At 37.0% G+C, this 27,476-nt stretch overlaps 2 protein-coding genes across 5 annotated transcripts; both read left to right on the top strand.

The window, feature by feature from the left end:
• Window positions 1–785: 785 nt before the first annotated feature.
• Window positions 786–16,921, top strand: LOC120484286 (semaphorin-7A). The gene is made up of 14 exons (XM_039679368.2): window positions 786–1,019; window positions 3,071–3,210; window positions 3,553–3,609; window positions 4,206–4,301; window positions 6,846–6,942; window positions 7,480–7,587; window positions 8,514–8,653; window positions 8,731–8,906; window positions 9,732–9,840; window positions 10,021–10,222; window positions 11,979–12,094; window positions 12,317–12,489; window positions 12,588–12,643; window positions 13,810–16,921. Exons 1-14 carry the CDS (start codon window positions 941–943, stop codon window positions 14,154–14,156), a joined length of 1,896 nt encoding a protein of 631 aa, XP_039535302.2. The 5' UTR covers window positions 786–940; the 3' UTR covers window positions 14,157–16,921.
• Window positions 16,922–18,763: 1,842 nt separating this feature from the next.
• On the top strand, window positions 18,764–26,764 carry tlr18 (toll-like receptor 18). Of its 4 annotated transcripts, none has more exons than XM_089117735.1 (5): window positions 18,764–18,923; window positions 20,850–21,304; window positions 21,666–22,636; window positions 23,555–24,731; window positions 25,413–26,764. In XM_089117735.1, the coding sequence occupies exons 3-5, from the start codon at window positions 21,687–21,689 to the stop codon at window positions 25,854–25,856; spliced, it is 2,571 nt and encodes an 856-aa protein (XP_088973861.1). In that variant the 5' UTR covers window positions 18,764–18,923; window positions 20,850–21,304; window positions 21,666–21,686; the 3' UTR covers window positions 25,857–26,764. The 4 variants fall into 4 exon arrangements, with proteins under 4 accessions (XP_088973861.1, XP_088973860.1, XP_039535837.2 ...); XM_089117734.1 differs by having other exon boundaries at window positions 20,850–21,466; XM_039679903.2 differs by lacking the exon at window positions 20,850–21,304.
• Window positions 26,765–27,476: the final 712 nt, after the last annotated feature.

Genomic DNA, 27,476 nt, shown 5'->3' with positions numbered 1-27,476 from the left:
TAAGGGACATATAGGTCTAAAGTATACCGATTCAACTGGTATAAAAAAAATAGCCAAGTGTAGTGACAAATTCAATGGAAATTATTGCAAGATAATGATTATTGTTACAAATATTCTATAATATGTATACGCATCATTGTCTTTCAGAATACTCTATTGTGATTGGCTGGAAGGTGTGCGTTCAAATAGTGTAATGCACAAGGAGTTCCAGTCAGTCAAACCACCCCTCTATATTAATGCGCTGCTTTCACTGAAGTACAAACACACACACACACACACACGCTGCACGCACATCTCTCTCAGGGTATTTTTTTGTGAAGGTTATTGGCTATTTGGCTACACTGGCTATTTGCGTAACGTTACGCAGGGTTCTCCAATCTCGGCCCTGGAGGGCCACTGTCCCTGCAGAGTTTAGCACCAACCCTAATCAAACACACCTGAGCACGCTAATCAATGTCCTCAGGAAACTCACAGGGAGTGTGTTTGATCAGGGTGGCTAAACTCTGCAGGGACATGGCCCTCCAGGACCTAGATTGGGGAACCCTATGTTTCCCCAGAAATGGAGGGACATTGGCCCTATAATAATTTCTAAATATTTAAATATTATAATGTTAGCAACACCACTGTCTAAATGTAAATTATAATATTTATATATCTATGAGATCTACAAACTGAATTGTGTTAAATTGTGATGTCAATACAAGCATTAAAATGCTTTAAATTAATAAATAAAATGTTGTCAATCCGCGTGAGCGCATGTCTGTTCGCCCTGTTCTCTTTCTTTCAGAAGGTGTGACGTGGGGAAGGCAATTACCGCTCAGATTCTCACAGAGGTCTGAGGGACAAGGCAGCGCCCGCTTCTAAACAACAACATTCTTATCTGAGACGAGGCTTATTTTAGCGTGTCGTCACTCAAATTAATTAAACATCTCTCAACAACATGAATCTACTCATTCTGGCGACTCTGTTCTCTGTGGTTTTGGCCGAAAAATCACCCCGGCTAAAATTTACCGTGATGGGTAAGGCTTTATTTTCTTCAATAATATTTTAATTCTGCGACGGATTCTGTGGAGAGGTCTAAAAATTTTCTCGTTCTCGGGTTCTGATGTTACGTTTACCCTTACTAAAGCAGGGATTGCAAATCTAATTTCCCTTCAAGAAAAAATGCTGCGTATTAAGCCTGGAAGTAAAAAAAAAAAAAAAAAAAAAAAAAAAAAAAAGTCCAGTTGCAATGTTAGTAAAATGAGGCAAGCTAAGATGAGGCTCTGACTGCTTTACATTGCTGTTTTGAAAACAAATAACAATTGATGCTCACATGCACGTCATGACTTCACATCATGACGTATGTGTGCTATTAATCATAGTTAAGAGTACACAAGCCTAGACTAGCTACAATGAAAAAATACAGTAAATGCATCGCATTGCAACTGACGCTGTATAAAAATGAAGCGTATAGTGCCAATGCCAACATATAGCTTATGCAGCCTATTAAATAGAACTGATGGTTCATACAATGATGCTGTAAAGATTTTTGCCTGTGTAGTCATAGTAACAACTCCCGATTCCGAAGATATTTTATGGGTTGGTCAAGAGTGAGTGGTTGTAGTAAACACACTCCTGAATCTTCCTGGAGGCTATAGCCTATACGTATTTTTCTAAAACGACCTTTCGTTTTCTATCTAAACTTGTAAATGCATCGAATGACATTGCTGTTTTGAAGCAATTTTCCCGTAGAATACGCAGCAAGTGGGTTTGTTTTAAGAAAAGCAGGACGCAATATACAGAGCTGCAATGCAGGTGCGTGAGCTAACGGGAATGATGGCACTGCAGCAACTGATACATTTCCAAAACACAGGGGTACAACATGCGATCCAGAGAAAAACACACTCGCATTGTAGAATAGCCCATGGAAAATTCCACGAAACCCACATTTATTATTCATTCCAAGCACGTTCACAGACTTCTATATGGATACAAACAGTATCATGTATTTGTTTAAAAAACATCAGCATGTCTCACGGCCATCCCCTCAGTGTTACGGGATACTAAAACCTCTCACAAATAAGAAATGAGAAACCGTGAGAGCATATGAGACACCATTGAGCTTGTTTTAACCGCGCACTTCAGCACCACGGACAGCAATCTCTTCAATTCAGCGCACGTCTTCTTGAATCACCAAGGATGCGATCGGGAGACAAATTGTCTGATGAAATAAAGTGTTATGGAAAACGAGAGCTGCATGTATATGCAAATAGAAACCGGCTCAGACTGGTCTGCAGGCTTTTTCGACCTCTTCAGCCCCCCCCTTCGAATAGCCAGTTATTGATTGTGCTGAAATCTACCAGCGCAGACCGAGACAAACGCCTGTTGCAACGTGTAGTTTTATGAAATAATATCGAAGCTCCTATTTATATAATGCTGTATCAAAACAATTTTAATTTTACGGTTACCTGACAACCAAATTTGACAGTATTCTCCATTCAGGTCAAATGAAAAACGCCCACAATAGAGACTACGGCATTTGAGCTAATCATTTAAGATCTGTATTTCTCAACTGGTTTTGCTCTAAAACACAGTTTTTACTGTGAAGATCAAGGGATAGCATTTAAATAATATGACATAATATTTACCACAACATTTAACAAAAGCACAGGTCCAACAATATATAGAGCAGTATAAAAGGAAAATTGACAATTTTGTTTATGCACACAACTGCAAAAATGTGATGACCAAGACTGGACTATGTTATACTTAACTGTTAAAACTAAGTGATGATTTGGACCAAACCACTATAGATTTTGAATGCACAGCCTTTGATCTAAACAAAAAAAGATAAAGGAAGCATTTATTGCATTTACATGGGCTCATATAAGAAGCGTTTATTTTTTTTATTATTCACATTTTTATGGCTACTTGTGTTATTTGTATTGTGTTTTCCCTGTGGCCCATTTTTTAATTGCAACCTACCATCTAAAAACCACTGATTTAGTGGACTATTCATTCGAGCAAGATGTGAACATATACACCACCCTGTTTATACACTGCATTTCTGCATTTCATTTGTCTTTAGAATCCCCTCGGTTTCGCTTCATGAAACCAGAGAACTACACCACGGTTTACCACCAACAGGAAACAGATGTCCTGTATGTGGGGGGCCAACGAGTCATCTATAAGCTGAGCTTCAGTGATAAAGGAGTGCATGACAAACAGGTAGGGGGGATGACACCATAACCTGGAGCTAAAGTAGATCTATCACTGCTCTAAATCCTGACCTAGATACTGTAGCTGGTACTCGGCAAGTATCAAAACTGTGGTATTATTTATGGAGCAGAACAATGTCTTATAATGGAGGTAATACTTGTGGTTGGATAAAACCAAGCTTTTCTTCGCAATGATGGATAGCTACAGCTTCTTATCATTTTACTATAGCCATAACATTTTATGTTCATTGTAATTATAGAATATACAGTAGCTCTGAAATGATGAGAACAATTCATCCCCACATTTTTATGCAAGGCTGCATGATTAGTAATGTTGTTGATGTGCTCACAGATCCCTGTGGGAATGGATGAGAATGCAAAAGCGAAGTGTGTCTCATCAGCATGGAAGGTAAGATCGACAATCCCACAATATTCAGTCAGTTCAGACCTGGCATTTCAAGCGAAGAAAAGGATTATCTTAACTCATTTAAACCGTGCGATTCAATTCATTCACAAGAAGTGAATTGCACAATGTGTCCAGTTATCCATTTCTCATAAATCCACTGTGTGAATTACACACATCAGGTTAAATAGTGAATTCTGAAAATGACTTTAATCAGAACATTTATGAACGTATTTCCCAGACGCTCCTCAGCCTGGCTGGATTCACTGCCCTGGTTCAACATCTACAGAAATAGTCATCCATGATGAGCAGGTCATCACTCAGAGTTGACTGAATGAGGCTATTTTTTAAGGGTAATGGCACAGACAGAAAGCCAACACATGAGTGATGGGCTCCTTTAAAATAAAATAAAAAGAAGGTTGTTGGGGTGTTCATGTTGAAGTTGCAAATACAATTAGTATAGAAAAAGGAAAAGGAAAGAGCCTCTCCAAGCCCACAATTAGATGGCATACTGTATTTAGCAACTATATTATTTCTATAATTTATAATATGTGATGTCTGTATGTTTTGCATTGACATTTATCGTGTTTTTTCATCTTTAGGAAGAGTGTGATAATTTCATCTCAGTAATTGAGAAAGTCGGTGATTCATTCGTTGTGTGTGGGACAACAGCGGGTTCTCCTAAATGTCATCTCCTGGTAAGATGCCTTACCCGCCATTGCATATGCAACTCTCACAATCCAGAAGCAGTTTAAACTCAATCTGTAAGCAAACCACAAAAGTGTTTAAGATTAGGACATGTTCCTCTTTGTTAGACTTCAAGATACAGTCTAAGGCCTTGTTCCAAATGGCACCCTAAACACTCACTTAAAGGCAATTCTAACAATAAACACATTGTAAATGTATTGCTAAAACTTATTACAAAGACTGTGAACTGAAGTAGTACTGAATTGTGGAGTTAGACCGTTAAACATTTTTCACCATTGCTGTGTTTTTTGGGCGGGGCTCGATAATGGGCTCTATGCACGGTGGTATTTCCGGTGAAGGTGTAAGGATGCTCGATAACTTCCACCGATCGTAGAGTCCAATGCAATAACGAGAATTTATATTAAATTTTATACTCCATGTATAAAATTATACTAAATGAACGTTATACTAAATGAACGTTAGTCGCAAAAACAGATAAAACAGACACCCCTCGTTGTGTTTATGCTTCTTTTTAAAATTATATTAAATAAACATAACTAAAATTACATCTAAACGTATGTACGTTTCGTTTCAAAGACGGGAGGACAGTAAATTTTGAAGACTCTGCCATAATCCCGTTTTCCTCGGTTCTCCTCCGCTTTAATCTCCACAACCGGAAATAGACGAGCATCCTTGCGTCAAATGCGGAACTTATGCGTGCATATAGCCCATACACTGGAGCCCCTGAGCTCGTGGACACGCCCCTACTTGATGACGCACTGAGGCGAGCCCCTCCCCTAACAATAGAGAACATTCACATAAGTTTGACGCTAAATCGTGAGTTACAGTCAGTAGTAATATTATTAGTTACTACAGCCTACAGTTTGCTAGCTAGGTATGCCTTTGTCACAAAAAAAATACCTTGGCTACTACCTGGATGCGATCACATACAAAATACTGTAGATCGGTGTCCTTATTTCATTTTCCTAAAAATGATCACATCAAAGAGGTGGAATAATTATACGAAGAGGCCAACCTTGATGGAAATCTAATCCACCACCAAAACCCGCCTCTGTAGTGATCATTTTACACAGGATAGTTTTATAAACTTTCGTCGGAGACAACTGGGATTCACTGATAATCCACTGTTACTGCTGAATGGGGCCGAAACAACCAACTATCTCCCGCCTCGGTCTTCATCCTCCCGTTCCGAAAGCAGTATCACCTGATATCACCATCGGCAGCTTTCCCGCGAGTGGGTGCCGCCAGCGAACACGCCCCGAGCGTTTGAGAGCTGAGAATAATGCTCTTTTTTTTTTTTTTTAAGATTTTGATAGTTTATTTTATTAGCTTGGCAGCTTTTTTATCATTTGGCTGGGTGGCTAATGACATATTTTTCTGTGGTGTCACAAACTCAGAACACTCTCAGAAAAAAAGGTACGAAAGCTGTCACTGGGGCGGTACCTTTTCAAGGTACACTTTTAAAGGGTGCATATTGGTACCTTCATGGTACACTTTTGTACCTAAAGGGTGTATATTGGCACCTTCATGGTACATATTTGTACAATTATGGTACCAATGTGCACCCTTTAGGTACAAAAGTGTACCTTTTTAAAAAGGTACCACCCCAGTGACAGCTTTTGTACCTTTTTTTCTGACAGAGACTTTAAGTCATGAGAATTGACTGAAACCTAAAATGACAAATACATTTTGGTCCAAAAATAACAAAAACTACGACTTTATTCAGAAATGTATTGTCTTCCGGTTCTGTTGTCAAGCCGCTTTCAGTGATGCTGATGATATAAGACGCTGCTGGGGTGTTATCAGTGTAAACAAAACAATCTTTGCAAACACGTCTAAGGATTTTGACGAAGATTTGGAAGACTTGGATTTTTTTGCCCAGCCATATTTATTTGAACCTGAATACACGGGCGCACCAGATAAAACATCATCAGCGTCACCGCGGACTCATAAACGTGGATTGACAACAGAACCGGGAAATTTGGAGGGAAAAAAAGGGCTTAAAAGTGCAGAAACGAACAAAAAATAGATGTGCACACCACACCTGCTAAATGCAGACATTTCATGTTTATTTAAAATAATAAATTATGTTGCGAAGACACTTATCCAATATTACTCATAATATATTTCATACGCTTTAGGATTTTCTGTGGTTACATGAGAAAGCGAAGGAAATAAGATCAGTTTTCCTTCTGAGCTCAGCTGCGTTGACAAAATTCAGGCTGTTAACTTCTGTATTATTGTGAACACTTTTATACCCTTTGTGTGTCTATGCTGTGAGTGTGATTTATAACCGAATCATTTAACAGTTCCATCAGTGCTTAGATTAAAACGACAGAACTGAAAGTAGTACAATAAAATGAGAGTTCGACATCCTGAAATGTGGGACACACAATTAGTAGATGAATAATATTTTGTAAAAAAAAAAAAGTGTTCTGCTAAAAGTGGTATGATTTCTCCAAGTGGTAGAGTGTTACTGCTGTTTCCTTAAAGTCTAAGAATTACTGAATAATCACATCATCTCTCTCATCCAGGTAAATGACAGTATACTGATAGAAATGCCGGCGGAAACAGCAGCCTCTAACATCTTGGCACCTTTCCCTTCTCAGCGCTCCATCAGTCTGTCAGCAGGTACATAGAGAAAGGAGAGGAATGGAGGAAGGGATAAGGAAGGAGAGAATGTTTTGTTCATATTTTTTTATTTAGTTCTTTCAGTTGAATAGGTAGTTTCTGAAGTAGAGCACTGTAATGTGACATGCTCAAAGCTTCAAATCTTGTCAGATCTCTTTATAAAATACAGTATCTCAGAGGTTGATTCCAAAAAGATCGACACTCCCAGTAGCATATGACAAAAAGAGATCTTGCCCTTTTCTTTAGTGTTTTAAATGTCAGATACAAAGTTGAGTATTTCACATGCCATGTACAGTAAGTTAGCAGAGCTGAAAGGTCAACATTGATTCTGAAAGAAATTGCATGTCTCAACAATGTCTCCATCTGTCAGTCAGAAGTAGATCACAGTGTGTTGCTGCCCTCTTTTTAACTTTGAGTATCAAAGTATTGCAAACATTGTTACATTTAAATCAAAGTTTCAGAAAGTTTCAAGTCTTTGATTTGACAGGACTCACCAAGGTTTGACTCATGGATATACTTATCTTTCTCCTTATTTAGATGGGAATCTGTACTCTGCTCTGTCAGCGGTTGCAGGACAGCCTGGCTCTATCCGTCGCACATATGGCTCCAAAAAACAGCTGAAGTCAGAGAATAAATGGCTACTGAGTGAGTTGACTGTTGTTATATATATAGTGCATTAGCAGACTTGATGGACTGAGCAAATGTATGTCAGCTTAAAACAGAGTTTGTTTAAAAACCTGGTAAAAAAATATATATATATGTATTTTTTTTTTAAATGTTTTCAAAACATGTCTCTTATGTAAACAGTAATATGATGGAACATTATTACATTTTCTGTTATTCTTGACTGTGATGGTAAAGCTGAATTTTCATTAGCTTTAGTGTCACATGATCCCTCAGAAATCAGTCTAATATGCTGATTTGCTGCTTTATGCTGAAAATATACTGAAATCAGCTGCTGATTTCTTATTATTATTGATGTTGAAAATGGTTATAATGCTTAATATTTTTGTGGAATTATTATTATTTTTTTAAGAATAACATTTGTTTGAAATGTATATACTTTTTGTTATAATGTAGAAATCTTCATGCAAATTATTACTGTAATTAAACACTATATATCTCTATATAATTAAACACTATACTGTATATCTCATGAATGGTTTACTTAAATCTCTACATAATAAACCAGAATAGCATAAGTTGCAAACTTTTTTTTTCCGAAGGCGTGGCAAAGAAGGCAAGGTAGTTTGTTTAACTAGATTTAATTTTGTCTTATATAGGATTATGTGTTTAGGTTGATGTTTATTTCAATATATACATTTATGTATGATTATATACATGTATGTCTATGAATATACAGGTACTATTATCACTTTGTTCCTAATTCTTGTGTCTATTTGGTTAGTTAGGTATATGATGTACCCTTGGCTATCTTGTTTATGAATTTTTCTCATATTTCTGTATATTATTGTGGTGCCTTGTAAGCCCATGTGGGCTGGGTGTACAGTATGTATACGCATGACACAATAATAAAGATTCATTCATTCTGCTCTCAACCTGTCTCTCAGATCCCCAGTTTGCAGGAGCCGCTGTGATACCACACAAAGAGAAACTCAAAGATGAGATCTATTTCTTCTTCAGTGAGGTCAACACTACAGCCAATCTAGATGAAGAGCCTTACAGGGCTCGGATAGGACGAGTCTGCATGGTAACACGCTCTTAATTCAGTCCTGCTTCAGATACCCTGCTGTAGGTTTCTGATAACCTTTTGCATCTGTGGCTCAGGTTGATGAGGGTGGGCTTCAGAATGTGCTGCAAAACTCCTGGACCACATTCCTGAAGGCACGTGTGATGTGTGGGAAAGCCGGAACTCCTGTGCAGTACAACAACTTCAAACAGGCCTTCGTTCTGACCTCTCATCTCCGCACTGGGTTGATATATGGCCTCTTCTCCAATGCCTGGTAAGCAGATATGTGACCCTGGATCACAAAACCAGTCACAGCACGGGTATATTTGTGGAAATATCCAACATTACAATGTATGGGTTAAAATTATCGATTTTTTTAATGCCAAAAATCATTAGAATATATAGTAAATATCATGTTCCATGAAGATTTTTGGTAAATTCCCTACCGTAAATATATAAAACATTTCTCTTCTTGTGAGTGAATGCAGCACCATCAATAACATAAATTGACAAATTTAAAGGTGATTTTCTCAATGTTTTGATTTTTTTGCACCCTCAGATTCCAGATATTCAGTTGTATCTTGGCCAAAATATTGTCCTATCCTAACAATACATACACCAATTGAAATCTTATTTATTCAGCTTTCATGAGAGTATACATCTCAATTTGAAAATAAAATTGACCCTTGTGGCTGGTTTTGTGGTCCGGGGTTTATATATGAAGTCTAAAAGTGAGTAGAAAGACATTTGACATCATGCAGTTGGATAATGCCTTTGGCAAGACTTCATTATTCACAATAAATACATCTCTATAGATTGTCAGTTGTGCTTACTTCAAGCTTTCTTTTATATAAACCATATTGGTACCGTATTGGTACTATATTGATTAATATTACATTTATTTATTTATTTTTTTAATTTATCAGTTGGATATTTAATTGTGCATGTCTATTTCTCCTGTTTTTACATTAACATTTACTGAAAGCTAATCGTTTAAAACATTATTTCTTTACTCTGATGAATGCAATCTTTAACAGATCTCAGAATGAACATCCATACTTGATTAAAATTTGTTTTCCATGTTTATATCTTCCTACAGGAACACCACTGTAGTGTGTGCGTACTCCATTGAAGACATTGACAGTGCCTTTTCTACATCCAAACTGAAGGGCTACAACTCACCTTTAGCGGCCCCTCGTCCTGGAACGGTACATCAACCAAATGCAGAATTATGTGCAGATTCATTTTGTAATACATATTACATTCAAAACATTTATTAAATTAACTTTGAATGTATCGATAAAATACTATCCTAAAATACTATCCTTCAATTTCATAATACAAAGGCACAACCTGATCTTTCATTTGTGTGGTTCGCCTTTATCCAGTGTGCTTTCAGGAACAATACTCAGGCTCACAACCAGAAGATCCTGACTGTGATCAGAGATTACCCTGAGATTGAGGATATGATCAGTCCGGTTGATGAAACTCCTCTGGAACTGCCTGTTCATGACCACTTCACACATCTTGTGGCAGACACAGTCTTGGCTGTCAATGATGAACACTACAGCGTCATTTATCTTGGCACAGGTATTCTGAATCATGGGGGTGGGGGGTGCACTGATATTGTAACATCGGCTGATACTTAGAAATGGCCGATTTTAAAGGCACACTATGCTGGAATTATGTTTTTGTCAAACAGCGACCCCTAGAGTCACTGTGGAGTACTTGTATTTAACTTTACTGTTGAGGCTATTCAATAGGCCTCTGCATAGACGGCATGGTTTTCCCAGCGAGTAGCTGAAAATTCTGAGCTCTCTTTGGGTTGTGTTCCCGTTTATTATAAAGGTACAAAATGGAATAATTTACATAAAATGGTACTTCACCCAGTGCTAAGTGCTGTCGTGCTGTTGGTAAAAAACTTTGGTGCTCACGGCTACTGAAAGTCCACACCATCCACACTTTTTCCTAACTAATTGCCACGCCTGTAAATATATCTAACTCCCAGTGATGTGTCACACCCAGTGCAACACTCCCACCAAGTGGCAAGTATGAGTAATAGCAATATTAACCTATCCAAAAAAGGTGAATATCTAAATGGTTCTTACATTTACTGTCGTAAATACCACTCACGCAGAGCGCTTCTGCCCTCACAGCCAAATACCCCTTTGAAACTGTTATATTAAGGTACAAATCTTGCATAGTGTGCTTTTAAATAAGAGATCTAGGGGGTGTTTATGGGTAGGCCTACTATGATATTAGACTACATCATGGTCTATGATAAAAGATAATGAATTTCAAACCTGAACTAAACATTTTTTTTTCAAAGATCAACAGTTTGTCATTATTCTTTAGTCTGCCACTAAAAAACGGCATGTTGTGGTTTCAGTACGCCAGCCATGTCAACAAAATGAATGAATGTAAATTTGCTTATCAATGTATAGCCTATATATCTAAATTCACACCTACATCTTTGTAGAACTTTAAAAAAAGAAAAAGAAAAGATACTGCAGCCAATGAGCCGCCAGCGGGGGCTGACTCAACCTCCACGGACAGTTTTTAAAATTTTATCAGACAATAACTACTCAAGATTTGGACGTCTGGTGTGTCTCCACTTGGACGCACTCTTCTATCTATCGCTGTTGCGGACTCTCTATATTCATTCTGGTAAAATCACAAAATAAAATGCACACAAACTTGGAAATTTACTAGATATTTACTTACTAGTCCATCAACAAGATCACCAGGTCAGCATCACTGTTGCATCCAGTGCTGCTTTTTAGCTCATGCCAACAAGTGAAAAGCCCCATCTATGGAAAAGCCTGACCGAGTGGGACTCTTGTCTGGTTCCTTACACGGTCAGCATTTGTCGGGCGCTCCTCTCAAACTTGCATTGCTGGTTTTTCCAGCGGCGTCCCCCCAAGCTTTACTACCAGGATGATTCGCCCTACTATGAGATTGTTTACCATCAAAATTACCCTGAAGCCTTTAACCCCTCTGTTTGCCTTTAATACTCTATACTATTTCGCCTAAAACTTTTTAAATGGTACAAGTGAAATTAGGCATCACAACATTATATAGTATGAAAATGGAAATTACTAAAGATGATATTTAACAGTGATATTCATTTATTAGTGTTTTTGAAGGTTAAGTGTTAGATGGCTGAAAATGTAGAAGTACAACAACAATTAAATATCCAATATTGAGTGATACTGGTAAACAAAAACAAATCTCTGATAGACAAATATTTAATTTGCACCAACATCTTGCACCCATATAATTTATTCTCATTCTATTATTGTTTTTCTATCTTTTCTAATGCTATTTTCCTGTGTCTCCTGTACAGAAAAGGGGAAAGTCCTGAAGGTGCTCCATGCCATAGAAGGAGCCTTTATCATAGCACAGTATTCTTTATTCCACGATGATAGCCCCGTCATTAACATGGCAATTGACTCTAAAAAGGTACAGACCCACATTTTTAATGATGTGAACTCACTAAAACAGGCCAATAATTTTAGCCTGCAGTGGTAGGACATTTTATTCCACTGAAATATAATTATATATAGCTTTGAATTACTATTTGCACTGAGAAAATCATTCAAAGGCTGTTCACATAGATATTTAAAATAGATTTTGATAGGATCCAGATGGCTCCTTTCACCTCTGAATTCTGCTTTTTGCCAGGGTCATCTCTACATTGGCACAGAGCTTGAAGTGCAGCGCATCCCCCTGGCTGACTGTGGTCGATATGGAGTAGGCTGCAGGGAATGCATCCTTTCACGAGATCCATATTGTGCGTGGGACAAGTCCAAGAGGAAGTGTACTGCTATCCCAGCAGGCCACAACATTAGCACTGGGTACATATGCACTCACACATATCACACAATGATGCATTACTGTTTTTTTCTGACAAAGTAACCTAAGTTTAAAAATGTATTCTCTTTTTTGAAATCAGGACCCTTATTCAGACTCTTGACCACTCCAGTGCCTCAGTCTGCGGCGATGCTCCAGGTAAATTGTCTTTGAGACTTTTAAAGGTGCCATTTTTCTTGTTGTATCTCTGAACCCTTTATGGCCTGAACCCTTGGAAAGTTTTCAAAACAGTTTCAGCTTCTTCCCAATGAAACCCATTTTTGCATTTTTTTCTAAATATAGTTTTTTTTTTAATCACTTGCCATATAATATTTTAACAGAGCCACAGCAATTAACAACTACGCAACCCTAGCATTGAACTAGCAGGGGAAACACCAATTAAGGGGCGTGGATGTGTTCAAAAATCATTTAAAAGACTACTGGTACAGTAAAACATTAGTGGTCGCAAACAAGGCCACCAATTTATGAGCAAATTGGTCAGAGGAAACAGAAAAAAACAGGCTCTCGTCACTGAACTGTGGTGCACCAGTAGTTGGGCAGGCTAAGCAGTGGTCAACGCATGCAACAAATTCAAAACACACACACTCCAGTGAAATCCACTGCAGAAAACCTACACCGCACACTCTTGGAAAAGGACAGTTTCCATACATCCTCCAAGCACAGCCAATCTGCCCACTTTGGGTCAACCATCTAAAAAAAAAAAGAAAAGCAATAAAAGCAAATGACGCAATATCCCACAACTCTGGAGATGCCCTTTATACACTACACCCGGTTAATAATCATGGGGCGGAGCTATCTTTAAACAGCACTTCACCACATACTGTATACTGTACATTCATTTATAATATAAAATAAATACATATTTTTACATTTTTACAAAAAAATCTTTCAACTCATCAATGAATAAAAAAATATTTATTTCCGTTTCCAAATAAATATCAATCTGCACAGCAGTTTTTGACATTGATAATAATAAGAAATGTTTCTTGAGCACCAAATCAGCATATTAGACTGATTTCCGAAGGATCATGTGACACTGGAGTAAGAACTGATGAAAATTCAGCTTTGCCAGCGCAGGAAAAAATTACATTTTTATCTTTTAAATCTTTTAAAATAGAACACAGTAGGAATTGTACAAATATTTCACAATCTTACTGTATCTTTGATAAAATAACTGCAGCCTTGGCAAGCAAGAGAGACATGAAAACATTACAAATCTACTGTAAACTCTAAAAATAAAAGTATTTTTTATTAAAAATGGTTTCAAATAAACTAAAAATGTTTCCTATAATTGTGGAATACAGCTCATAAGGCACGTAGCACCATCCCCAAACAAGTTTTAGTGGATAAAGATGGACCGGTCCTGCTACCGTGCCCAGTGCGATCCTACCATGCCACTTACCGCTGGGAGAAAGACAACTGCGTCAAGGAGTATCCTTGCACCATCTCCGGCTCCTCCTGTGTGCTGGCACCCACCCCTGACCTGCCTCTAAAGGAGGGTGTGTTCCGCTGTCTGGCGGAGGAGAATGGCCTGCAACAGGAGGTGGTGTCCTACAAGCTAGTGTTCAACGGCGGACCACTCTCCACCTCGCTAGCCTCCACCCTGGGGTCGGCTCTGCTGCTGGCTGCCGCGGCACACTGGCTCCTGTAGATCCAGTGAATCCTGAGGGGTCGGAAGGAAAAACAAATTTATGCGAAGGTCAGCAGAGCATGAGTACCTAGACCGGTCCTACTAAACTGCAGGGGAGCAGCTGGTCTCTATATAAACTGTGTTTCTTGTTTCTTATTCGGAGCAATTCTTTTCTTTGAAGGGCCGAGAAAATGCCTGAAATTGTCTCAGTTTGCAAAATGCTTTATCATACCAAACACCAGTGTTATGTATTACATGAACTTAAGTGTACTGTTTCATGCCCATCAGCCTAAAAACAAGCATTTAGACTTATATATTCAAATATCTAATACATGAGATGTGTACATTGCTTGCAAAATGTTAGTGCCATCTTTCAGATGTTTCAAAAGACTGCTTTGCTAACTACACTTAGACATGGAATCCAGATCAGTTATTTAACTTGGTTAGGTTTCTCGTTAACACTTTATAGAAAGATTCAATTCACTTTAAGGTGATGATACACAAGGCAACTTTTTTTGCTGGGCAATCTTGAAAATTGAAAATGGGCAATGCATTTCTATCTGGATAATTTAGATTGGTTGTGGGCCCTGTGTCTCATCTGGTTGCCTGTTGACAGCAACATAACCCAGCAGCAACATTGCTCAAAAAAGTTGTATCATCACCTTTAGTTGATGCATTGGGTATCATGAACTAACAATTTTTTTGACAATATTTTGTTAACTAGGTTAATGTTAATTTACTGCTGTTTAACATTAAACACCCTTATTAATTGTAAATATATGTTTGTTCATAATACATGAACTAGTGTTCATTTATACAGCTTAAAATGCTAAAAATGTATGCGTATGTAAGAAATTAACATTCAATTAATTATGTGTACTGACCATTGCTAATTCACATTAGCTAATGATTTAACCAAATTGAACCTTATTTTAAAGTGTTATTTATTCGTTAAAAAAAGTGAGAACATGCTGAAACATGAATTTGTTGTTATAAATCGTTTTATTTTTCCATTGTGTGCCATTAGAACATTTCTGAAGCCTTAAAACAAGGATGAGTCCGTAAGGGTCACATTCTAAGCACAACCTGCAAACTGAGCAGAACCTGCAGAATCTGCTGGCTTTGTCTTTCCACCTGACACAGAATGTTATTTCAGCATGATTTCAGAAGTACAGCTGATTTGTTTGTGCCTGTTTAAGATGTTTGAAATAACTTTTCAGTCACTGCTAGGAATGTGAACTGCATAAACGATACAAAACCAATACAGATTCAACTTTTTTTGGTCAGCGTGAACAGGAAGAATAACCAGAATCCATAACACCAGATAGTTTATCTCGGTATGCCACTGTGTTTACAGTAACAGACATGAACTCTCTTGCATCCTTGACGCCTGTGATTTTCATGCTCATGTCATTACATTTTGCATTCTAGTAAGCTTCAGTACACGTGAAATGGAGTTGCATTTTGTAGTTGCAGTGTAAAGAGGCTTAATTATAATGTTGTTTTAATTGTAAAGCTCTGCATATGCTGTTTTTCACCATTGCTGCCTATGGGAATAGAAAGCATTCCTGATGGATCTAAACAGTCATTCTGCACTAAGGTGTTCTGAGTGTAAATCTGTCACCATATTACGTCATATCATTTTATTTGATCATCACTTCAGCGATAAAACTTTATCTTATACACGTTACAAAAAGGGAAAAATAAGATACTCGTACAAGAACTTTCTAACTAGCACATAATCGTCTCTAATCTTCACATGCACCTCTCTCTCTCTCTCTCTCTCTCTCTCTCTCTCTCTCGAAGCAACTTACCCCAAATGCCAAATTTGTCTTTAACCTTGTTCTTTCCACACTGTATTTTGGGAGGAGGGATGAAACAATGGTGTTATGAATGAATTGATTAGTAACTAACCAAAAGTGCATTGTGTTTTCAGAAGATGGACTTTTTTTTTTTGTTAGGTATTGTGCCATTCATTTTCTTGCTCTATTGGTGACATAATCTGCCAATTTAATCAAAAGTTTGTTTTGTACTTCCATATGGATCTCTGAGTTGATGTTTGGGCATCACAAGATATTTAAAGTTTCCTATAAGCCATGTAAATAGTCCAGGGACTAACTGCAATGTTGCTTTACACATTATTTATGCTAGTGTGTGCTAACCTTCTGTTTGCATGCAGAATGCCACAGTACTGTTGCCCTCTCTGTGTACTCGTACCTCTGTCTCTTGGCCTAATGTGCTTACACTAAACTAAATGCAGGAACGTTGTAGTGCCAAACCAATGTTGTGTCATTTTCATCAGAGAGCTTTTCTAACTTTTCCACTGTGCTTCAAAGCCAAACGTTTACCTTTCCGAGACCTTACCTCTCTCTCTCTCTCACACACACACACACACACACACACACTAAATCACTTGTGGCAGTGTAAATGACACAGGGTCTTTCGATTTAGATCAAAATCAAATACTGTAAACAACTGTTACATGTTTATTTTATTTTTTTGTACTCTGTAAGTGTTGCGAGGCCAATGTGTTTTTATTGTCTGTCATTTGCAATGCATTGTGTTTTTTGCCCGAGACTTGTGGCAGGGAGTGTTTTCTCATAGGGACGCTCAGCACGGTTTACTGCTCAAAGCATCTTGCAGTTGTGTAAGCTTGCACTTAATAATTCATATTTATAACTGGTTAACAAAAGTCAGCAATTTTTTTTCTAAAGGGGTTGAAGACATTATAAAATACAGAAACGTATAATTATACATTAAATGTTTCCCTGAAAATGTGCATTAAATAACAAAAATGTCTACTATATTTATGTTTTTTTTTGTAAAGATATATGTATTTACTATTTTAACATGTACAGTACATGGAACAAACTTGCAATTGTGCAGTTTGCGCTATTGTGGTTGTAAATTTTGCTTTTCACCAAACCATTCCTTCAAAATTGTGAAATGTAGTCTAATGAAAATATTGGTTTAATCACCAAAACGAAACAGAATGGGGTTTTTTTAACGGTAAACATAGCAAGATGTTTTCGATTGTGAAAAGAAAATTTATACAGTATAAAGTTAAGTATTTCTTTATTAAATATTTTTTTATTTATACTCACATAAGTTCAAACAGGGAAAACAGACAAAAAAAATACCCCTCTGATTTATGAAACATGTTAAAACTATTAAAAACGCTGTTAACTTTGCTGCTACTAAGGCAAATCAATTTGGGAGTTACCTTGGCAAGAAGCACCCATCATGTCTCAACCTGTTAATATAGCAGATGTCTTTGGCAAAGGCAGACAGTGCACTAATTGCAGTGACATTTTCGGAGGCCCATGAGGCTGTGTAGGGCTTAGGAATTGAAACCAAGTACACCTGGCTGCAACCAGCATTTACTCTGATTGGCTCATCCATCTTCAATAGGAAAATTCTCATTCCAAGGCGTCACATATTACAGCCCATTCTCACCCCCAAGGCGTCACTTAACTGACGCCTTGGGAAGCATTTGGACATGCTTCAATATCTGACGCTTTAGGCGCCCTTTAGCGTCAGTTAGATGACGCCCTAGGATCGCGTGTACCCTACCCCCACCCCACACCTAAACCTAACCGCGTCCTCTAACTGACGCTTTCCTTTAGCGTCAGTTAGATGACGCCGTAGGATCGCGTCATGTAAGTGACGCTAAAGGGCGCCTAAAACGTCAAATATTGAAGCATGGTCAAAGGTGACGCCTTGGGGTGAGAATGCGTTGCATATTACGCTTTTGCCAATGTGTCTACATCCAACCCACATGGCACCCTTTAGCGTCAATATAACAGGCTTCGGTTATGGTAGGTTTAGGTCTGGGGTAGGGTTAGGGTTAGACCACTAGGAGGCGCCTTCTGGCCCATATCTGCGTCTCATATTGACGCTATAGGGTGCCATGTGCGTTGGAAAGCTTCAGTATATGACGCCTTGGGATGAGAACGGGCTGGGAATACATGATAGAAAATAGTGTTAGTAAGTTGGTGTAGGTCAGAGAAGTGCATGGATAGTTGAGTGAAAGTAATCAATCAAGTTACAACACTGTAAAAGAGAGGTGTCTTATGACTCATAAATAGGATAGAGCTTAAAGAAACAATATGTAAGATTTCTGTGAAAAAATATCCAAAAATCACTTGCACAGTGTGATATAGTTAGTATTTCCTGCAGTTTTGTACTTACAATATCCCAAAAGTTCCCAAAGATTTTTAGTTTCAGAGACATTTCAATTTTAAATAATGACTCGTCCCTGTTCACTTGTCGCCTGTCAATGAGGTAATATCCGCACTATTAAAAATATCGTTGATGTATTTTGAGCTAAAAATTCACATACACACTCTGGGGACAACAGAAAGTTTTCATTTATAATAAATAAATGATATTTATTCCATTCAAAATATTGTAAAAAGGAGCATTAAACCACCCCTTCAATCAATTGTTTTAATTAATGAGCCCTTGTAATCTTTAAATAATGCCCCTTTTTTTGCAATGTATATGTAATGAATTTATGAAGTGGAAGTCAATGGTATCCAAAACATTCTTCAAAATATTTGGGTGAAATGAAAGTCCCTATAATTATACATTTCCAACAATCATTTCATCTGCACAGCTACTGAACCATTAACTGGGCGGTTCATCGCCACAGTCCAACTTGTACTGGGTTGTACAACCAGGCACAGAGCAAGATTGAAGCGAGGAACTCGGTGAAATTTGATAGCATGTGCTTGAACTCCCTCAGAAGCTGTTATATCTCCGGAGTCAACTGCGGGAACGTCTGAGGTAAGCCGCTATCTTTAATTTGATAAGACCTATACTTGTACATGTTTTAGGATTATTTTCATAAAGCATTAAATCAGAACGATGAAAATGATACAGCCTATTGCAAAATTAGCAACCGATTTAAAAACCTATAGTCTGTGGGCGGACACACCACCTGTGTTTGTATAGTAGCATGTGGGTATGTTTGTCTTAAAACGTTTACCAAATTAATCAAATCTTATGACTCGTGTACTAACGGAAGTAAACATCTTTTTCTCCCCTCCTCGTCTCTCCTGCTCGTTTTTATTGCCACAATTTTGATCAGAGATATTACACCGGGGTGAACAGCGATTATTATTTTATTATTATTATTTATTTTATTTTTATTTTTTGCACGCTTGGCATCTCAGAATATCTCCAAAATACTTATTGACTGCTCAAGGATAAAGCCCAGGTGTAGCCTACTTTCTTCCAAACTGTACTTCGTGTTTGCTTGAGTAGGCTACCCACAGCCGAGTAGCTAAAAGGAATGTCAACATGTTTTAAAGCTTTAAACAGTTAGCGTACCGCTTTACTAAACATGTGTAATGATGTACTTACAAATCTTTAAATTTAGACCAATGTTTAATTATTACTTTTATATCAAACTGTGTAAATTGAGACATGCTTACCCTGAAATTCTTGAAATATTTAGTTTGGTTTGGCATTCTGAGATAATATTGAACCTGGGATTAAGATAAAGTAAACGTCTGGTGAAACAGTTTCTCATAGTTATAAGTGAAAACCTATCTCAAACTTTCACTTATTTTGCACAGTGGGTTTGCACTCCTTCACAAATGGAATATATATATATATATATATATATATATTCCATTTGTGAAGGAGTGCAAACCCACTGTGTATATATATATATATATATATATATATATATATATATATATGGATAGCATAGTATACTGGACCAGAGTTTGGATTCTTCAAATACATGGGAGCAACAAAATACATGTAGGCCTATTGAAAAAAAAAATATTTTTAGAAAGGACATTTATATTACACCTCTTTCTGTTACTTTTTTTGGTCTTTAATCAATGTATATCCTTGGTTTGAGGAACATGTTTTAGGATGATTTAATAAATCAGAACAGAGCACTGGTAAGAAAATGCCATAAAATTATTTATTTATTTATCTTGTTTTGAAAATATATTCAGTACTCAAAACATTGTTGAACATGGAAAAGAAAACTCAAATGTAAACTTTTGAAGGAAAAAATAGGAAAATCCTGCTATGATGGTGAAACATTGAATAATGGAACTCAACAAGCAACTTGAGGGAACAATGAAGGGTCTGTTCTTCAGGGAGGCATGACATTAAGTTAATCATTTCCTCTATCTGACTTTGGCAGAAATATTCATTTGAGCATTAAATCACAAAAATATGTATATTTATTGCACTTATTGGAGGGTTCATTGTGGATTCCTGCATCTGCCACTAACACAGACTTTGAAAAACTGCAAGTTCTCAAGTAAAAGATAAAATGTGCTTCTTAAATAAGCTAATTGATTTGTAGTACACAATATTGTTTTTATTATTATTATTATTTATTTTTTACAATATTAATTATATTTTTATAGCAAAAAGAAATAATGTAAATAAAATAAAAGTACATAATTATGAGGTATTAAACAGGATATTTGACATTTTCATCTCAGGATGGATTTTTGAAGATCACATTTAGAAGGAAAAAAAAGTATGTCGAAATGCGCTGAAATAAGATCCTTTCATTTTTCCAAGAACATAAAAAACTGACACTATGATAAAGAATTTGTAATGTTCTGCCAACAACTCTTTTCCCATTTCCTCTTTGTCAAACATGCTTACATATTACATATGGTTTACAAACTTCTCCTTTCAAGTAAAATGTATTTATTTATTATTACAAACATACAGGGGTTGGACAATGAAACTGAAACACTGGCCAATGTTGGAGGTTTCACATCTATATGCCTGGCGGCCAATCTTCAGAGTGAAGCACGGGTGGATCAGTGATGGTTTGAGCTCCAATATCACGACAATCCTGATTGTATTTGATGGACATGAGTCACACGACACTGCCGAGGACTACCAAACCCTTCTGGAGGATCATGAGCACCTGATGCTCAAACCGTGTATCAGCATGATCATGCACCAACACACACAGGAAGACTTGTGACAGAAGGGTTTGATGAAGATGAAAGTGACGTTGAACATCTCCCATGGTCTGCACAGTCACCAGATCTGAATATTATTGAGGTGTTTTGGAGGAGCGAGTCCACCAGCATCATATAGTGACCTGGACACTGTTCTGGAAGAGGAACGGCTCATAATCCCTCTGGTCACTGTGAAGGACTTCTATCTGTCAATTGGTGCTGTATTTGGATGCAAAATGAGGCCCTCACCATTCTAACTAATTATTGTGTTGTAAAACCAGGTGTTTCAGTTTCATTGTCCAACCCCTGTATTTTCTTCTTTTTAAAAACTACTACAATAAGAAAACAAACAGCAAAACATTGAACCAAAAAAAAAAAGTAATACTTGTTTCTTTGATATATATAATGGTCATATGATTATTATTTTATGTAAACACAGCATTAGCATCTTGATTTGCTTGCTGAACCTTGTCCATGTCATTAAGCAAAGCATCCTTTCTATTCTTACAAAAGTTGAAAAAATGAAACCATGATTAGGATCCCAATAACATTTTTTTTTCTCTATCCTCTGTTGCAGATCTAAGACAAGACTGTAAGAATGCTTTTTTCACTGGCTCTACTTCTCAGCTTCCAGGCAGTTCTGCAAATTAAGCCAACAAAAGCCAAGCATTCCTGTACAATAGCATCTAAAGACAGTGTAGCTGACTGTAAAGGTTTACGTCTAGATAATGTGCCTATAACACTGCCTGACTCACTGGAAGAGCTTGACTTGTCTTTCAATACCATACAGGTCATCCGCAAAGAAGATTTTTCCAAACTTAGTCATCTGCGAGTCCTCAAGATTAATTTCAACAACATCTCTCTGATTATGGATGATGCCTTTCATGGAAACCCTCTGCTGGAGGAGCTAAGCTTATTTAATAACTCTATGAGAGAAATTCCCTTTAAAGCTCTCAAGTTGCTCACAAATTTGAAGATTTTAGAAATGTCCAATAATTTGTACACACAAGCATCTCTGGATGTTGCTTTTTTGAATTTCACCCAGTTAAAAGTACTGTCCATTGGTGGATCTCTGGTCAGTAGATTAGGAAGCCGAGATATTTTCGTGCTGAAAAATATCTCATTGGACAAATTTGCTATTAAAACTGGTACTGGTTTTAAAAGTTATGAACCTGGGTATTTCAGCAACCTTAACACAAAAAACTTGTGGCTCGATATAGCTATCGACAAAAGCCCAGATGTGCTTCTAAAGATATTGAAAGATATAGAAAACAAGACTTTTGATGTGCTACGTTTTCGAAACCTTTTTGAATTTCAGTACTATACGGGTAAACAGGATATTTTTCATGGCCTGCAGTATGTAAAGACTCAACGCCTAACATTCTATCGAGGTAAATTCAATGAGGAAATTATGAGAATGGCTCTGGTAAATATGCAAATCAGTCCAATCAAAGCCCTGGACCTGCTGCTCATCGATTTTGCTCGTTCACAGAATAAAACGCAGGGATCCAGTGTGACGAACTTGACGTTGGAACAGCTGGTTCTCTCGTAAGTTATACTTAATACTCCTGTTGATATATATATTAGGGCTGTCAAACGATTAACCGTGATTAATCACGTCCGAAATAAAAGTTTGTGTTTACATAATATATGTGGGTGCACTGTGTATAAATATTTTGTGTGTGTGCATATATGTATGTATATATATATATATATATATATATATGATACACACACATGCATGTATATTTAAGAAAAAATATTATTTATATATAAAATATTTATATTTATTTATAATATTAATTATATATAATTCTACATACAGTATATACATGACAATATTTCTTAAATATACTGTATACAAGCATGTGTATGTATTTATATATATAAAATAAACACAAACTTTTATTTTGGATGCGATTAATCGTTTGACAGCCCTAATATATATATATCTATATATATATGTATATGTTTCAAATATTTATACCTTAAAAAGTACAATGAAAATTGTTAATGAACCTTTTAGGGGTGCACGATATATCGGCCATCATATTGGTATCGGCCAATATATGTTCATTTTTAATTTTGTCATTATCGGCCCAATAAGAAAATCTATCCGAAATATTAAAGCCGATAAATAATGGTTTGTATATAATAAAGTTTGTCATATAAGCTAAGCTACATAAAATTATAATGAGAGCATTATAATTGTGTGCTTAGGACATGGCTTTTAATGGTGAGACTTTTTTTTTGTTATCAGGCTCTTAGAAATTATTTAAAAATGTAAAATGATATTAATTTTAGAAAACTAGGGGCATCCCTAGGACCTGTTAAGAAATCAGAATCATTTAGAAATTGGAACAGGAGTCACTAAATTGTTTGCGATTCTCATTCCTACTTATAAATCTATATGTATCAAAAATATCATCTCATCTATAATTATGTTCTTGCTGTTTTGTTCTACAGGGACATCAGTAATCCAGATATAATGCGCTTCGACTGGAGCTTTACCTGGCTTAATCATGTACGCCAATTCATTGTATCGAATGTAAACTTCAACAGTGTGCCGTGCGACTCGTGGCCGGAGATGAAAAATGTTGAGCTTCTGGACATCTCTAACAACCAGCTGAGAGACCGTTATCTTTATAACCCACTATGCGACACTAAAAACACTTTGCACAAGCTCGAAACCTTTAACGTCAGCCGTAATCAACTTACCAGCCTAAGTGACTTGGCATCTCTGACAGAAGATTTTGTCAAGCTGACAACAATTGACATGAGCTACAACCAGCTGCACTACATGGGGAAGCGTATCTGTTATTGGAGACAGACCATAACCAAAGTGATCGCTCATCATAATAGTGTGACAAGCGACTGTTTTAAGTGCCTCCCCATTTCTGCAATCTTCCTCGACCTTTCATACAGCAGCCTAGACCAGCTGGACATGGACTATTTCAACAAGGCATCCAACCTAACAGAGCTTCTTCTCAGCGGCAACAAGATCAAGTTCATCCCATCCGGCTGGAGGAATCCATATTTGAGGACACTCGCTTTAGATGGAAACTCATTTGGACTTGTTAGCTTGACGTCTTTTAAGGACATGCCTAGTCTACGTATCCTGACCGCAGGCAACAACCCTTACCACTGTATCTGTGATCTCTACACCTTCATACAGGAAACCACAAGCAAGGGGAAGGTGACCATCACAGACTGGCCGGACAACTACAAGTGTTACCACCCCGAGCGCCTCCTCAACACAAGGGTATCCCAATACTTCCCTGGTCATTTAACCTGTAATATTACACTCATTATTATCATCTCCGTGTCAACAACGGCAGTTGTTGTTCTAGCTATCATGTTTCTGTGCTACATTTCCAATGGTCCGTGGTACATTAAAGCCACATACCAGATCATCAGAGCCAAGTACAGGGCCCATAAAGAAGGTTCAGGTCAGAATGTGGACTACACCTTTCATGCTTTCATTTCTTACAGCCACTCGGACGCCGAGTGGGTCCGAGACCAGCTGCTCCCTTGTCTAGAGAATGCTAAGCCTCCGTACCGCCTCTGCATCCATGAAAGAGACTTCATTCCAGGGAAGTGGATCATTGACAACATCATTGAGAACATTGAAAGTAGTCGCAAGGTACGTCCACACACACATATTTATGTTCTTTGAAGATGCCAAAAGATACATAGATTCAGTTACATTTCATGAAACTGAAATAAAGCCAGAAATTCTTATAGAAGGATGCATTTGTTTGTTTAAAAATACAGTAAATATTGTGAAATATAATCATTTAAAAGAACTGTTTTCTATTTTGACATATTTTTCAGCAGCCATTACTCCAGTCTTCAGTGTCACATGATCCTTCAGGAATAACTTAATGACTTAAAAAGAACATTTTGTCTTTGAACACAAAGTCTTTATACTGTAACATTTGATCTATTTAATAATGAATTCTTGCAGAATAAAATACACATTTATTTATTTATTTATTTTTAAACTTTTGAACTGTTGTTTTTCACACTATATTCAAATATATTTAATATTTTGAGATATTACTTTGCAGTGTATCTTTATCTTGCAATTGCAGCTTTTGTTACAATCTACAAAGTGAATGTATTACTTATTCTAACTTTATAACAAATCATCTTATTTTTTTTTATTCTGATGTGCAAATGGGCTTCCATATAAAATAAACAATTTTTTTAATGAAATAAAAAAGACAAATCTGAAGTGCTGAAGCATTTGATCAGTTCCCAAAACTGTCAAATATGTTAGACCAACACAGACGGCATCCTAATTTGTTTTCTCATTATCAAGGTAATCTTCGTGTTATCGCGGAGCTTTGTGAACAGCGTGTGGTGCAACTACGAGCTCTACTTCGCCCAACAACGGGCCATTGGAAAGACGTTCAGTGATGTGATTCTGATCGTGAAGGAGCCCATTGATCCCACTTCTCTTCCCAGTAAATTCTGCAAGCTCAAAAAGATGCTCAGTACCAAAACCTACCTGGAGTGGCCCCTTCAACCCACAGAACAGAGCTTTTTCTGGGTCCAGCTGAGGAGTGTTTTGGGGAAACCAAACGTAATAAGACGGCGCACAACCAGTCAGCATAGCCGTCTGTCTTCAGTGAGGTCTGTTTCTCTGATGGAGCTGGAGCAGAACCAGAATTCTGCAGATAAGAATGACACAGATGAAGATGACCACCATGCCAGCGATCAGCCCTTTAATAGATGTCAACAAACTTTAAGAGAACTTCCTTGAAATACATTAATGGTAAATGGTAAATGGACTGCATTTATATAGCGCTTTCATAGACCCAATGGCCACCAAAGCGCTTTACAATTTGCCTCACATTCACCCATTCATATGCCTTGTATGGCATACACCGACGGCAGCCATACAAGGCGCCATCCAGCTCGTTGGGAGCAGCCGGGGTTAGGTGTCTTGCTCATGGACACCTCGACACTTGGTCAGGTGGAACCGGGGATTGAACCACCAACCTTTCGGTTTGTAGACAACCTACATGAACCACTGAGCCACTACCTGTGGTGGCCTAAGATGTACAGATAGAAAATGGTTTTATTTTCCCTATAAATTCAGAATATGACATGTATTATAATAACAATGTCTGCTGCAATGATGTTCAGCTAAGGTTTGTCTAAACCGGTTTGTCTGACTCATTGGTGGCAGAAGCACTGGAAAGGTTCATTCTGACTCATTGATTCAGTCAGTGAGCAAAACAAACAACCAGATAGGTCCTAGACAGTGATTTACTGGCACATTTGACCATGGTATACACGGAAAAAGCTCACTCCGATAATCAATACAGTTCTATTTACTTTAGTATGCAAACGTACTTATCTTAATTAAGGTAGTGAACTGCAACACTGTTCAATCCCCTATGTCCATATTATTTCATTAAATCGTGTTTTAAGATTAAAATATTTAAATGAATTTGTAAATATAGACTTTATTCAGTTTTAATTCTTCTATTTTCATCCCTTCTTTGCCAGACACTTAAATGTATTTATTTTCTTACACACATGTCACATACATTTATTTCGCCACACAATGATTTTATGTCTGTTCTATCTAGTTGTAAAGCATTAGTCATAAAAATTATAACACCGAACAGATGGATGCTTGCAAATAAACAAGAAACTATGACACATCCAGCGTATCTCGCACGTCATTTCTAGCTTCTCAAGTGATTTTTAGATTCTTTAAATTTTATTGAGTGGAAACATTCAGAGCAGTAAAAAATGTCACGGATGTTTACTCATCACTTCTTTGTGTGTGTGTTGTGGTTGTTACTGCTTTTATCATCCTTTTTTTTTTCTCTGCAAACCTTATACTGTTTTTTTTGTTTTGTTTTTTCAGAAAAAAATTGGAACTGAATACAATTTTAAGATATCATTAATAGATTGATTCTAGTCACAATTTAATTGATAATGAAATACCAGCTTGTGCTGCCACAAACATAGCCTACTATAACTCATTCCACCTCATAATATACAACAGCAAATTCCTTTAGCCTGACAAATATCATTTCACATGAATTAAACCTAGACTGTAATGAACATGAGTCATTTGTACGCAAGTGAGATTGAGAGATGATGCCAAGAATTCACCAATGGTTGGCCTCAAGAGAGCCAGGTTTCAAGTTTCAGCACATACCTTCCTTGACAAGTCACGAATCATCCAAATCAATGTGAATGAAATTTATAGGCTATATTTCTATAGTAATACCAGTCAAAAGCATTTTGTCAAACAATACAATTACTATCTATCTATCTATCTATCTATCTATCTATCTATCTATCTATCTATCTATCTATCTATCTATCTATCTATCTATCTATCTATCTATCTATCTATCTA

The sequence above is a fragment of the Pimephales promelas genome, chromosome 12, assembly GCF_988280905.1.
Source record: "Pimephales promelas chromosome 12, fPimPro1.hap1.1, whole genome shotgun sequence".
Lineage (NCBI taxonomy): Eukaryota > Metazoa > Chordata > Actinopteri > Cypriniformes > Leuciscidae > Pimephales > Pimephales promelas.
Note: the sequence above shows the minus strand (reverse complement) of the source record. Positions and strands in the feature narration are given on the sequence as shown.

What these genes read in the sequence shown, in the direction of transcription:
- tlr18 (XM_039679903.2), top strand. Translation starts at nt 21,687, where the DNA reads ATGCTTTTTTCACTGGCTCTACTTCTCAGCTTCCAGGCAGTTCTGCAA. An exon ending in TTGGAACAGCTGGTTCTCTC is followed by an intron (nt 22,637 to 23,554) that starts GTAAGTTATACT and finishes TTTGTTCTACAG; the next exon opens with GGACATCAGTAATCCAGATA. An exon ending in ACATTGAAAGTAGTCGCAAG is followed by an intron (nt 24,732 to 25,412) that starts GTACGTCCACAC and finishes CTCATTATCAAG; the next exon opens with GTAATCTTCGTGTTATCGCG.
- LOC120484286 (XM_039679368.2), top strand. Translation starts at nt 941, where the DNA reads ATGAATCTACTCATTCTGGCGACTCTGTTCTCTGTGGTTTTGGCCGAA. An exon ending in GGCCTCTTCTCCAATGCCTG is followed by an intron (nt 8,907 to 9,731) that starts GTAAGCAGATAT and finishes ATCTTCCTACAG; the next exon opens with GAACACCACTGTAGTGTGTG. An exon ending in CGGCCCCTCGTCCTGGAACG is followed by an intron (nt 9,841 to 10,020) that starts GTACATCAACCA and finishes GCCTTTATCCAG; the next exon opens with TGTGCTTTCAGGAACAATAC.